The sequence below is a fragment of the Myodes glareolus genome, chromosome 14 (assembly GCF_982192425.1).
Source record: "Myodes glareolus chromosome 14, mMyoGla1.1, whole genome shotgun sequence".
NCBI lineage: Eukaryota > Metazoa > Chordata > Mammalia > Rodentia > Cricetidae > Myodes > Myodes glareolus.
In genome coordinates, this window is record NC_142039.1 from 68,816,908 (window position 1) to 68,832,053 (window position 15,146).

Genomic DNA, 15,146 nt, shown 5'->3' on the forward strand with positions numbered 1-15,146 from the left:
TATCTAACAACACAGATTTTGGCTGGTGTCAGTCCAGCAGAGCAGGTTCTGTGATGGGTCAACAGGTGTAAGTGCAGAACTCGTTTCTCTTGATGTGAGCCTGTGGGTGAACTCCTCCCCACCCAAGGGAGGGAGGCAGCAGGAAAAACCACCAAGGGCATTTCTGTGACTGCTGATGGCCCTGACTTCTGAGTGAGGTCCACCCAGGCCAGTGAGGCCCCAACTATGCATGGAGTAAAACCCAAGCACTATAGTTTCTAACTCACATCAGTAGAGACCAGCACTGGGAGGTCTGTGTCCCCCACTCCCTAAAGATTCTGATGCTTCAAGGTACTCCAGCCCTCCGAGAAACTGAGACAGAAGGTCCAATCACTGAGCTATCCAAAGAGCTCATGCTGCAACCAGGCCCCTGGGAGGTTCAGGCTGGGCACTCATCATTGGGTGTACATTCAGACAACTCTGAGACTGTTCCACACCTGCAATGTTTCCCCTGACAAACATGAGTAAGAGCCACGCCTTCCTCAAGGGACTTCTGGGAGGACAATCATTTAGCATGAATAAAACACTCAGAACAGTGCCGAGCTCTGGAAGACTGTACAGTCAAACCAAAGTCTAGGAAGAAGCTTTTACTTCAGAAAAGAAAAGTTTGGTTATCCCTTATCTTCCAACAAAGTCACGTGAATTGATAGCAGTTAAAGTTTATCTTCTGTAGGGTCACTTGTCTAGCCTCATTTACAGTGAGGAAACAGCAACCCCCGTGGTAGTTGTTTTCTAAAGAAAAGACTAGAAAGCAACCAACTTCACAATAGTGCAAATTCAATTTGCCATATTTTCTGTTAAGAACTTTGTATTTTTGTGTAAATACAACTTAGTAACACCTGCCTCACAATAAAACTACAGAAAAGGGTGGGTAGAGTGTTCACTGGTATAGCGCATGCCCGGCAGGTTTAAGTCCCAACAACACACATAAATGCATGCACTCACACACAATTTTTCCTAAAAGTAAAAACAGCAGCACGTCTGTATTCAAATGTCATGAATGTTTCACATCCAGGACACTGTGGGATTCTTACTGAGACGCTCTACACTACAAGCCTGAGGACTGCTCCCCACACCTACAAAACCACTGCCTTATGAACGAGGTAAAGCAGCAGCCGATCTAGGAGTCAGAAGAGCATGTGATCTTCCGGGCCCCAGCCGCAGCCCAGTTGACTAGTCTCACACAAAAAGAAGGAACGAATGAAGGAAGGCACGGAATGTTCACTGCTGAGCACGCCACATAATGATGTCTTTTGGTCAGGGCAAGACCAAGAAGCCAGTGAGGATTACGTGTAAGTTACAGCTTCTGTGTACCCAAACAGGAAAGCACTGGAACAAATAGGCACAGCCCACCCTCCTGAACACACAGAACCTGACTACCCCAGAGGGAGACGAGGTTCTGAGCTCTAAACCATAAATAAGCGGGAGGGAAAGAGTCCAGTCATGACTTTCTGTTTACTTGTAAACCACAATTAACAACACATAGCTGTACAAAGTAGCAGGTATCTTGTGTGGTCTGTAAACACGATATGTGTGTTGTGAGCTGGCCACTGCAAGAACTCAGTGTTCAGTTCTCTCTGCCTGTCTTTTGGGAGGAAGAACTCAGTGTTCAGTTCTCTCTGCCTGTCTTCTGGGAGGAAGGCCACATTTATTCTAAAAACAGACAAACTTTAGCTTAATCACTGCTCCACCGTGTCTCTGTATTAACCATCTAACAAATGACTAAAAAAAAGAGCATTAAAAAGCAAACCAACTTATTTTGCATGTGTGTGTGAGGAGGGGTACAGGTATACCATGGTGCATGTGTCATGGTCAGAGGATGACTTAAAAGAGTCAGCTCTCTCTTCCTACTCCGGGACAGGTCCCATATTCAGGCATAACTGGCGCGCAAAAACAAAATCTGGGTTTTTTTTTTGTTTTGGAGGACGGGGGAGCGGTGGGCTTTTTTATTTTGTTTTGCTTTGTTTGGGCATTTCTTTTTGTCTTACCTTGCCCCCCTTTTGAGAGAGAAAATAAACATGAACTTGGGTAGGATCTGGGAGGAGTTGGGGGACGGAACATGATCAAATACACTGCATAAAAATTTTTAACTAAAAAAATTGAAAAAGCAAACAAAAATTAGAGCACAGAACAATGTGTAAAACAGTTCTATTTTTACAAAAATGGGTGAAACATGCATATACAGAAATCACCCATATATGCTGAAGAAGAGCTGTGGCCTGGCAGACAAGTGATTGACAGCTGTTGACTGTGGGGCAGACGGCAGCTGGGAGGACCTGGTCTGAAATCTGCATCTGTTCCAGATCACTTGGTAAAGGAGCGCTAACTGAACAATCTCTAGTACGTGCCTGACAAGTGACAGAGAGGGAGAATTGGGCCGTTTAAACTATGTTTTCACAGCTCTGGGAAAATTAGGCTTAAAGATTTGACCCCTCCTCTAAGAGCAATATATCTCAATTGCTTTCCCAGTTAACTACTCAAGAGCAGTGAGGGTCCACAAATAAAGGCTACCACAGACTTCGAAGAAAGCAGTTTTTGTACTAAGACAAACTCACAGAGAGCAAGCCTCGTGAATCAGGTGACAGCCACCAAGTCATGTAAAAAGCAGCTTTTCCCGTTTTCTAGTCCTATGAAAGTAAACAAGTCCCTACCAGTGAGAGGCAGCAAGCTGCACTGCTTGCCTTAGACTAGACGGTAGTGGGAGTTTCGGGTCTGATCAGTCCTCTGATCCTGTCACTTGAGTCTGAGCTGGCAGCTGGGAAACTTGGCCCAGGTTTAGGGTAGAAACCCGTGAACTGTGTAACTACCTGGGGCATCCTTTCTCTTCTAAACAGTCAGGATGCTAAGGGGAAAGAATCTCTAGGTTCTAGCTCTGGGATTCTGGGCACCAGCTGTCCTCATCTGTTCCAGCATGAAAACAGCAACCACCAAACAAAAAAAACAAAGGAAGGGTCTCTTTCATAAAAACATGTTACCCACTGAGGTTAAGACACAGAAACTCCATAAATGGAAATGAGACGGCCTCCTAAACCAGGCTATTCCAAGGTTTAGCCACCAGAACACTGACTGGCATTCCAGAAGCAGGGGACAATGTACATAGTGAAGTCTCTGAAGGCTGAGTTGGGAAGCTTCTGGTACTTTCTATCTTGTACCACCTATGGACTCAGGGAGCCTGTCCCAGAGTCTCACACACAAAGACACCTGTGACTCTCCACCTCCACCGCAGAAAGAAAAAAAAAGCTACAACCTCAACCCAGTAAATGTGTTCTTGCCTTTCTCTGTGGTCCTGACTGCCCAGGGTTCTTTATCAGCCCTGCCTAAGGACCAGGTACGGCCTGCTGTTAGTGCTTGCCAGTGGACAGCGGGAAAGTGAGGTACAAGGCCCCTTGTCCTGTGGGAACGACACTGTTGCCTGCCCTTTCATTCCACAACATGGTGACACTAGACACGGATCACCACATGACTACAATGAGCAGGCCCCAGAAGCTGGACCTTTCACCCAACAACTGGACGCACAATTCAAACAGTCTCCCCTAGCCCCATGCATCAGGACTCCGGCAGTAGAGCCTTTCAGGACACATCCTCAGGCCCCAACAGCTCTTCCCCTACAGCTCCTACTACACTCCCAAACACAACTAAGAGAAAAGCAAGAAAGCACACGCTCTCAACTGAGGGTTAAGAATGCTTCCTAAGGAGCTGCAAATGCAAACTGATCTTTCAACGGAGTCTGAAAAGAATGTAACTTACCAAAGGTGCCATAAAATCCCCGTGGTCCACAGGTACCCACGCCGTACTTCTTTAAAGATGCTAAAGCTGCAGCCTTTATGGAAACAAATGTGCTAATGATTTCCTTTGCGTGGTCCTGACGACCCTCCCTACTCTTGGACCCACATGACACCCCCCCCCCCAACTTTCCTTTCTTCCCTGTAACTATGGGAATTAGAACAAGCCCAGGCAATACTTCCCACTCTTGGGCCCATATGTCTCCTCTTCCTCTCTCTTACCTTCCTTCCCCCATTTCTTGTAACTACAGCAATTCTAATGGGGTTTAAGAAACACAGATGAGTGAGACACACGACTGAAACATGGAGAGGTGACATTCGCCTACCTCCAAAAGCCCAAAGATCACTAGTTTCTCCTGAGATCTGCAAGTCCCAACAGGAGCTGGGAAACTTGCGCATGCTCTCTCACCACTGCCTGGGTCGGGCTTCCTCGGTTCTCTGGCTGTCACCCACACTGAGCCCACCTGACACATCTGCTCTGAATGGTTCAAGTCCAGATTTTGATTCTGTCAGACACCATAGTGTGAAACTGTCCCTCTCAGATGACCCCACCTGACTTTTATGTCATTTCTGTAGCTAGCAAGGTTTTGTCCCACTTCAGTATCATGCGCTACTCACCTTAACCCGAGGGTTGGCCAGCAACCCAAGAAAATTAAAGGATGCAAAGTTTACACATTCCTTTCCATTGACTACGATGTTGTGAGTTGGAGGTCTGGGGAAAGAGACAGAGAGGGGTTCACTTCAGCACCCATCTGAGCACACGAGGGCAGGCACAGCCCAGCTATGCAGTCATCCCACTCTGTCTGTCCTCCATTCCTTTCCTTTGCACTTTTTTATAAATTAGGGAATGGTAAATTAAAAGTCAAACATCTTCCCATTAGCTCTGTTCTTTAATAAGTTCCCTCTACTTAATGAAGAATAAGATGGTGGGGGGTTGTGGGAAAGCCAGCCCTTTGCACAGCATAACAGAACAGACAGATGCCATCAAAGCACGGGCCAAGCGAGGAGAGGGATTGTGCCCGGAACTGTGGTTTCAATGACACTGCTGACAGCCTGTCTGTGGAGGGCCCGAAAGGACTGCACACTGCTCTTACAGACACTACTTATTTATTTTTAACAGAACTGGTAACTCATGAGAAAAAAAGGTAAGAATTCTAGAAAGCCAGAGAAGATACTGCCTGAAATCAACTCACAGTACTAACATACAAAATGAAAAAAGACTCAGGGAGACAGAGGCAGGAGGAGCTTCGTGAATCCAAGGTTAGTCTGCTCTACATAGTGATTTCCAGGTCTTTCAGCAGTACATAGAGAGACCTTGTCTTAAGAAAACAAAACAAAGCAAAAAAAAAAAAAAGAACCTACAGAAATATGAAAGAGCACATAAGGACATGGAGAGTAGCGGAAAAGTTAAAAGTCCAGTGAGCAGACAGCCCAGAAAAAAAAAGTGGAGAAAAACCAAAACAAAATAAGACACGCATAGCAGGTGGCAGGGAGGTAGTCATCTCTGCTCTCTGCCACTCATCCGGCAGTCAAGCAGACAGACAGAAAACATCTGAGATGCAATGTCTCAGCAACAATAAAATGCATGATGCAACGGATGCAAGATACCCTGCAATAAATCAAACGTTTGCTTTATTAAAAAATACTAAAAATACATGTCATGACATTTAGTATCATAAAACACTGGTATTTTCACTGGGCCTCACTTTCTCATGATGGCCTGAAATTTACTATGTGGCCCAGGCTGCCCTTCCTGAACTCCTCCTATCTCTGCCTTCCAAGTGGTATGGTTGGCTACAGCTGTGAGCCACCACACCCAGCAACACTGTGTACTCTAATATATAATATGTGCAAAATATTTGCAAAACCTAAAAGACACAAAGCAAATCTCGGCAAGGACACAGGAATTGTTCAGAAAGAAACACATTTTCCAACAAGAAAGCAATGAATCACAAAGCACGAAAGACAGTCCAAAGAAAGCAACATTCTTGGTTTAAAAGGGAAGAGAAAGCTTTTTAAAAATCAAAATAAAAAATTGAGAGCATTCAGGTATCAAAGGTAAGTGCTAAGGGCTGGTGACTGCTCAGTGGTGAAGGTGCTCACCACAAGCCTGATGACACGAGTCAGTCCCTAAGACCGACTCCTGAAAGCTGTCCTCTCAACTCCGCAGGCATGCTGTAGCACACATGTGGATGCATGCACACTTCAAACGTAACAGAAATATTGCTTAAAGTGTCAAACTCTTTTAACAGCACATAGTAAAAGTAGGGGCTACCGCCGGACAGATCTTAGGAAGAACTTACACCCCTGAGCAGAGACCATTACCCCTTGTCTACACTTTCTAAAGCTTTAAAGCAACAAGACTCTTGGGTGCAAACCCATCCCAAGCAGAGAGGAGGTGGCAGTGCTTGCACCTTCCCCAGGCCACAGGACAATGCTCATTTATGTGAGAAGTAGATACAGTATTTTTCAAAATCTACAAAATCTGAATGTCTGCTCCTAAGGTATTAGAAAAAAGACTGAATCCTGACTAGAAAAAGTAAACACGCAGAACTGAGTTCAACTAAATTGGTGAATCTTAAAAATGTAAAAAGGAGGCAAATCCCGAGTATAGATTCAATTTAAAAAGCACTGTTGAAGAAATGATCCTGGATAAAGTTCAGCGTGGGGTATTTAAACTCTTAAGATAAGAAGGATATACAAATTGATAAGACTATCTAAATTATATAGATAACATAGAGGACAATGAAGGCATTCTCCCTGAGAACAGAAACCAAAGTCACACTTTCTTACTGCCCAGCTTATCACAAAAGACCACAGTGTGTGCAGTGACTTCACTTACATTAACAAAAACACCTTGTAGTAGGTCACACTATCACCTACAAGGCCCTGGATCACATCATGTGTAGACTCCCCACTCACGAAACTACTGAAACTGTTGGTCGACATGACATACAATGTGTAATAAAATACAGGCAGGCAGAGACACCGGTGAGAACCTGACATGGCTGACAACCGCAAAGTAGAATATATGACCCATAGTAATTAGGGCATGTACCAGTATTTCCTAGTGACAAAGTTGATACATGATATGCAAAGGTGAATTTCAGATTCTTTTTCTTCTATTATTTTTTTTTTTTGTTTTTCAAGACAGGGTTTCTCTTTGTTCTATAGACCAGGCTGTCCTCAAACTCACAGAGATCCACCTGTCTCTGCCTCCTAATATTGGAAGTAAAGGCATGCACCACCACCACCCAGAGTTCCCGATGCCAGGGAACTTAAAAGACACTCTAAAACAGATAGAAGCAAATAAAGAAGAGTCTCAGTCAGCTAAGGGAGGGAGACACATACTGCCAGCTGCTACAGCATGGACGTAAGTCACTGAAGTCACTAAGCTTAGCAAATGAGCTACACACAAATCATCACACTTTGCACATTTTCGTTCTTACGAAATACCTACAACAGTCCAGTCTGCTCATAGGGTAGATGAATACTGTCATGGCCTGGGCAGCAAGTGGGGCAGGAAGCAAAAGCTTGGGATTTACTTGAGGAGGGGAGAAAATGTTCTAGAATTAGAAAATGGTGATAGTGGCACACCTCTGTAAATACAGTAACACTTACTTATCTTAACTGAATAGTTTAAAAGAATGAATTTTATGCTATGTGGGTGTTCAGTAAAGCTTGCTTTTAAAGAACAAAACTAAACACAAGTAACACTTTCATGCCAAATCAGTATGTAAGCAAACAGGCATTACATCAACAGCAGTAAGACCTAGTTTCTCAACATCACGAGACACAGCCTCATGACAGGGTCATAGTTCAGTGCACAATGCTGTCTAGCATACAAGGTCCAGGTTCCATTCCTACCACCACAAAAACTGGTAAAATCACCAGTGTGTCTGGTTGGGGAGATGGCTCAGTGGTGAAGAGCCTGTTGCTCCATTGTGTAGAACAGAGTCTAGATCCCAGCAACCAGATTGGGCAGCTTACAAATGCCAGTCACTTAGCTCCAAGGGACCCAACCTCTTTCGGCCACCACAGGCTCCCACACATACACACACTTCTGTATATTCTCTCTTTCTATTACACACATGGACACACAAACATGTACACACACACACACACACACACAGAACTAATCAAACTGAAAAAATTTAAAACTAACTCCTTGTTGCGTCTTCCTAGTTCTCTACCACTGAGCTACAATCTCAGCTTATTTGTTATTATTACTTTAAAAAAAAAGTAATTTATGGAGACAGGCTGCTTTGAAGTCACTCTGTAGCCCTGGCAAGGCTTGAACTTGAGATGCACCCGACTCAGCCTCTTTTATTGCTCAAATTCCTATGCCAACAGGCCTGGCCTCTTGTAGCTTTTGTAAGCAATGTACATAATGCACTTGATTTAGATAAAAACTGTAGAAAAACCAATGATGGATAGTGAGGATCAGCAGAGTACGTGAGTGTGAGGTAAACACAAACTGAAGATAAGCACAAGACACAGTCCAGACTCTCAGGAGTCTTTCTGTCCTCTAACGACACAAAGGAGAAAATTAAAGAAAGGCCTGGAATTGTCAAATGCCTATAATCCCAGTGCGGTGCTGGGCTCAGACAGGAAGATCTCTGGGGCAGGCAGCCTAGCCAAACATCAGTGACAGCTTTTCAGGCAGGAGACTTGTCTCAAGGGAGTAAGGCAAGAGCAGCAGGAAAAGACACGTGACCGCTAACCTCCAAATATCTGCATATGTCAGCACTGGATGTGTGTACCTTACCTGCTTACCAACTCTGGGAGAGAGACAGACAGAGGGAGAGGAATGGGGGGAGGGAAGGGGAAAGAAGGGACCAATGTTTTCAAGCCAACAGAGAAAATGATAAGCTTCTGTGAGCAGCAGGAGCAGGACAGGGAGTTCTAGAAGAAAGCAAAGAAGCCTAATGGATGGCATGACTGAACAACGGAGATGTGCGGTTCTGGAGAAAGACACAGATGGAATGCCGACTGCTGAGCCCAAAAATAAACCAAGGATGACGTCAACGCTAGGAACACAAAGAGAAGTGTATGATAAAGTAGTCACACAGCACGAGCTTCTTTAGTGGCAATATGGCCAGAGTCAGAAAACTGAAGCAGTGCTACAGACATACTATGCTGCAGCTAACAGGGAACAGAGGAACAAGGCAGTGCACACAGCTGAGATGAGTACGGCTAAGCTGCAGGCTCTTCCTGCAGGCACCCCACGTGCGGGGACAGTAGAGGACCACAGCAGAGACTGGATAGAGAACACTGGAGTCCTGGGGACATCAAGATCTGCTGTGTTTATAGTCAGTCTTTAGTTCCACCACCAGTCAAAAAAAAAAAAAAAAAACAACAACAAAAAAAAACCTCAGAATAAGTTAGGGGAAGAAAGATAATGTGTTTTAAGAAAAAACAAAATCTTCAATTCCCAAATTAGAGTTTAAAAGATTCCCAGGCTACCCCTTGAAGAAAATTGTACATTGAAAAGTACAGCAGCTACTCAAAGAAATGTCTTCATCTAATAAGGGAATACCACCCTTCACACGCTTGGCAACAGAACTAAAAAGCCAGGTCAATCACTCCAAGCAGCAAGGCCAAGCAAGTCACCCGGAAACGATGTTGTAGTTGAGAGCAGGATGGTTTTTTGAGACAGGAGGGACGAGAGGTTCTGGCTGCCACTCTTCAATCAGTTCTTCCTTTTCCTATAGAAAAAGAGGCATTAGAGTGAGGCTCAGCACGGGTCACCTCACTTGGGCTCTGGCGAAGCCAAACTGCAATGTTGCAACAAAGAACAGCGTGTCACAAAAACTCCCCTGCCAGCTGTTGTGGAGAGTGAAGGTCAACCTTCTCGTTTTCAGGGTACTTAGCACTCTTACCTCTTTCCTTATTACAGCTCATCCCATTTTTCATGCAGTTTTTGGGTAACTTGACAACTTAAAAACCTCATTTCTATGCTTAGGATTTCTTCCATCTTACCAACACATAACACAAAAAAAATTCTAATTGGGATGTGGGTATTTCCAACTCTGAATCCCCTTTCTGAAGACCACATGGAGGACTCTCCTCTTGGCCTCAAGGACAGCTCACGTAACCTGTGTGTAGACACTGGAGTCCAGCAGCTGCGCATGCGCCCCTCAAGCCTTCTCCCAGCAGGCTGCGGGCTCCTCCAGTGAGGCTTTATGCCTCTTTCCTCAAACTTCATCTACTCTGATGTTCCATACTCCTTGCTCTCCTTATAGTCAACATTTTAACATACACTAGAGTCAAGTTCCATTCCACTTTAGAAAGATGATGTAGCTGCCACATACCTTGAATAAAACAAGCTTCATTTCTTACCTTGGCTGTAAGGTCAGAACGCTCCTGCAACTTGTAGGTTTTAGAGAAAACCAGTCTGATTATCCAAAGTATTAGAATTCCTTCCAGAATGAGATGGTATGCTGGAGCCTACGAGGGAGAAAAGCAAAGAAGGGAAGCAGTCACTTCAAAGGCTGCAGGGAAATTCACTCCACCACAGTGCTGCCTCTCCTGAGGGTTGCACTATGACTGAAGACACCTCACTGCCAGGGCTTCCTTAAGGGCTCTTCATGCCTTTCCCACCTTAATAACTGGCAGTTACTCCATCACATGAAACCCCCAGTACTTCAGCTTTAAAACCTTTCAGTAGTGAAAAAAAGAAAGAGGCAAGACCTGACAACCCCAACAGTTAAAAAAAAAAGACTCTACCATGTCTTTCAGATAATTTACACTTTTATTGGCAAGAAATGTGTATAAGGAAAGTATACACACCTACACACACCTTCTATCACCTCTACCCACCATGGATAAGCCAATAAAACTACATGCAAACCAGCTTCCATAACTCTTAAAGTTTTGCACATCTTACTGTATTTTCCCTACCCTGCTGCTAAACCTCCTTAGATCTCAGACAAAGCAGTGTGGATGGGTGGGGGTGGCAGTAATAAATGCTTAAAGGAAATTGGCTCTCTTTTCTATTGTTATTCAAAGGATGTCAACCTGTTTCATGATGATAGACACAAAGATATCTTTATTTTTATTAAAATATTTTATTCTTTTATGTGTATAGGTATTCTGTCTGCACATGTCTGCCTACCACATGTGCTCCTGGCACCTTGCAGAGATCAGAAGACTCCCCTAAAACTGGTTACAAATGGCTATGAGCCACTATGTAGAAGCTGGGAATTGAATCCAGACCCTCTCCCAGAGTGTGGAGCCAGCACAGAAAGATGGGATCTTGGCTAGTCTACTATCTTGTCCTCCACATAGTTTCAGAATAAAGGAATGGATGAGTTTATGTAGAAGAATCTAGACACCAATAACCCTTTGGCTACTGGCTGGATTCTCTATTCCAGTAGGTTACCACCAGAAAAATCATTTAAAACAGGCATGTTCATCTGGGTGTGATGGTGCACACCTGTAATCCCAGTACATGGGAAGCACAAGCAGACAGATCTTTTGACTTTAAGGCCAGGATGGTCTACATAGCTGCACCCTATTTCAAACAAACCACCACAAACAAAAGAAACAAAACAGGCCTTTTGTTTTGTTTTGGAGAAAGGTTTCACTATGGAGCCATAGCTGGCCTGGAACTTGTTGTGTAGACCAGGAATGCAGAAAGTAAAAGTCACCATACCTGGTAAACCCAGGCCCTTAAAAGTTAGGCATGATGGTGTGTGCTTAAAATACTAGGAGCATTTGAAGATCAAGGAGAACCTAGGCTACAGAGTGAGACTTTATCTCAAAATACAGACAGGTACTTACAAACTTAAATACAAAATAGATTAGCAATGTGGCAGACATAAGGGATGACATTTCACCATAGCTAAAAACAAATGAGCAAAGAAAAGCCACACCAGACCATAGACTGGAAAGTTACTGACAGTTTTCATGTGAACTTTCCTGTCAATGTGAAAATACCTTTAAAACTATATAGATGACACACACATACACATGTGCACATGGATCTTTATTTTTCAGATATACTTTACAAGCTTCAAATTCTATAAAATACACAGAAACTGAGAACAAGAAATCTCTACTTAAGATGACCTAAAACTTTTATCTTTCTTAAACATAATTAATTTAAGAGTAAGTCCAGATAACCTTGGTTTTCTCAACAATTGGATGATAGCAGGCAAACATCTCTTCAACTCAACAAACCCCATAAAGAAATTACTCTAAGATGAAAAACTAATAGTTTACAGAATTATTCAAATAATCATAAATACCAGTTTTATTTTTTTCTCTCTATCTACGAAATGTGACACACAATTCTTTGAAGTCTGCATTGGTCTCTTTTGGGGAGTAAGAAGTCACACTGTACAACAGAAAATTACTCATTTCTTAAAAAAATAACAATTTTAGTGACCCAGTAGCGATAACCAGCCTGATTATTGGACCTCGGTATAGAAGAGGAAAATCAAGCACGCTCTGTCTCAAATAATTTTCATGAAGAAATTCCCGGTAATCTGAGTTTGGTGCCGCATACTTAATCCAGCACTTGGGAGGCCAGGGTAGCCTGGTCTACAAAGTGAGTTCCAGGGCAGCCAGGGCTATACAGGGAAACCCTGTCTAGAAACAGTAAAAGAAACAAAGAAATGAAAGGAAGGAGGGAGGGAAAGAGGCAGAGCGTGATGGAGGGGAGGGTCTCCAGGCTTCAGATTCGTCTGGTCTAATACATAGTCACTAGTCATATGTGGCCGCCGACATTCACATTAAAGTGGTGTTACACGTGAAGTTAGAGACGGCCGTGTTGAAGGGGCCCTGAGACAGAAGACACACAAGTTCTATAGGACATAGCAGGAAAGCTCAGCTGTTCAAGAAACCAGCGTCCTCCGAAGACTGGCATTTGTATTATCCATTTTCTTACATAGCTGAATGAAACCACCATAACCCTTTAACTATTCTTTTAAATATCCTTCAAAACGTTATATATACATAATATAGAAACTGTGGGCAAAAGAATGTCTACTCCATGCTCATAAATTCCCAATTATTCCGCTTTCTAAACCACTCTCCCCCGCCCTGGGCAAAGTTTGTAATTTATGATAAGGCATTCCTCACACCTAGATCGCCCACTCCCACAAACCCCGTCTGGCCATCAGTTCCTACTGTGGTTCTAAGGACTCGTGTGTCCTCGGCACCCCTCCCAAGAGCTGCTTTCCTGCAAGACTCCAGGAGGCGAGGACAGCCGAGGCTCTCTCCCCTGCGCTCCCCGGGAGCAGGAAGCACCGTGGATCCGAGCCGCGGGTCACGAGACCCGGGGCCGCGGGTTCACGGGTGGTTCTGGCTACCGACGCACCTCGTACAGCGCCTGCACCATCTCCACCAGCACCCATTGCTCCGCCACCGTCGCCATGGTCAGTCACCCGGCTTCCGGCAGGCGGGTCACAGTCGCGTCAAATAGTGCGGCGGCGCGGACTAGTGACGCCACGGCACCGCGGGGCGGGGCCGCGGGAAGTTGTGCGTAGCCTGCTCCAGGGTGTACGTTGTTCCTGAACCCGTACTTGAAGTCGGAGGCTCTGAGCGCTGAGATTCGAATACCTTCGCGCGGTGGACTTTGTGTTGAGAGAATCAGTTCGTGGCCTTTGTTCTTGATGGTCGGCTGTGCACAGGGTTATTGAGATGGACGAAATTAGGCCGGGGGAGGTGGGTGACATTAATCCCATTTGGGAGGAAGAGGAGCTTATCTCTTCCTGCTAGCTAGCCTGCTCTACATGGCCAGTTCCAAGCCAGACTAGGATACACAGTGAGACCCTGTCTCAAAGTACAAACTCACAAAAAAGAAAAAAAAAAATTAAAACAACATGAGGGAAATACACCCTTCCCCTTTAAAAACAAGGAACCCAGTCATTCAGCATTATTAAAATTAACCCGTAGAAATCTATGTAGTTTGTTCCTCAGGGCAAGATGGGGAGTCGTATTTCATAGTGTGGGTATGTCTGGTTGTTGTCACGGTGAAATACGGTCAAAAAGCTGCTGTGAACCTTTAGATGCCACGTTTGATATGCACACCGATTTACACTTCGTGATACTTGTCCAGACGTGCCATTGGTACAACAGTTTTATTTTATTTTATTTTTTAAAGGAGGAGAGAACTAAACTGGGCCTGGAGAGAGCTCAGTCAGTAAAGAGGACCAGAGTTCAATCCCCAGCACCCTTAAAAGGAAAAAAAAAAAAGATTCTAGTACGGTGAGGTGGAGCAAACAATTATCTGGGGTCTCTGAAGGAGACCCCAGGTAGGGGCTTCCTCCCAACACCAGATTAGGTACAAACCACACTCAAACACCCGTTTTCACGGGGAAATCGTTTATTTAGCAGGGAAAAAAAGTTAAACTGTCTGCTTTCCGACTCGGGCAGAAAACAGCAGCGACTGACCTCGCAGGTGTAATTTTTAAGAGGAGGAAAAGGGGAGGATTGTGTTAAATTGGACTGGGATGTGGTGGTAAGAAAATAGGGAAAAGGGGGAAGGGGCATTTGTTCCAGAGGGACAAAGGACTGCCTCTGGATAGAGAGGAGTCAAACATGGCACATAGGCCAATGGCGGTTTATAAAGGTCAAGAGGGAAATTCTAATGAGGTGTTTTTAATTGGCATGTTAATTAGGACTTTTGATAGCTGGAGTTTGACAGTCAGCCTCAGGAGAAGAAAGTGACCAAATAAAGGTAAGAGACCTTGGTGACTAGCTTTAGGAATGTAATCTAACAATTTTTAGCAAGGCAGAGGGAATGGGGGAGAAGGACAAAGCCTGCCAGAGCTACATGCTCGAGTGGGCCAGTGTCCCTTTATCTCTGGGTCAGCTACCCTAGCCCATTTGGCCAGAGACAGCCCCGTGAGGAGCAGAAGGAGGAAGAACATGAAAAAAAACTCAGGACCACGAGGGGTGCGATCACCCACTGATACAAGGGGACTGTTCTAATGAGAGCTCACCAAGGCCAGTTGGACTGGGACTGAACGAGCATGTGATCCAACCAGATTTTCTGAATGTGGCCGGATTCTCTGAATGTGGCTGGCCCGGAGCCTTCCTGAAAAGCCATTGACAATGACACTGGGACTAGTTTCCTCTGCATATACTGGATTTTTGGGATCCAGTCTGTTTGGATACTCACCTTCCTGGACCTGGAGGGAGGGGGGAGGAACTTGAACTTCCCACAGGGCTGGAAGCCCTGACTGCTCTTAGGGATGGAGAGGGAGGAGGAGGGGGAGGGGGGGAGTGGAAGGGTGTTGGGAGGAGGGGCGGAAATGGAAACTTTCATAATTTAATAAACTTTGAAAAAAAAAGAACAAAAAAATAAATAAAATG

General features: G+C 44.6%; 1 protein-coding gene across 1 annotated transcript in view; it reads right to left on the reverse strand.

The window, feature by feature from the left end:
* The window catches only part of Sptlc1 (serine palmitoyltransferase long chain base subunit 1), a 37,860-nt gene extending 24,581 nt beyond the window's left edge, over window positions 1-13,279 (reverse strand). Inside the window, exons 1-5 of the mRNA XM_048447861.3 lie at window positions 13,147-13,279; window positions 10,164-10,271; window positions 9,435-9,529; window positions 4,440-4,533; window positions 3,787-3,859 (exon numbers count right to left, since the gene is read on the reverse strand). Of these exons, the coding sequence (XP_048303818.1) occupies window positions 3,787-3,859; window positions 4,440-4,533; window positions 9,435-9,529; window positions 10,164-10,271; window positions 13,147-13,203 (427 nt within the window). The 5' untranslated portion in view covers window positions 13,204-13,279. The remainder of the gene's footprint in view (window positions 1-3,786; window positions 3,860-4,439; window positions 4,534-9,434; window positions 9,530-10,163; window positions 10,272-13,146) is intronic.
* Window positions 13,280-15,146: the final 1,867 nt, after the last annotated feature.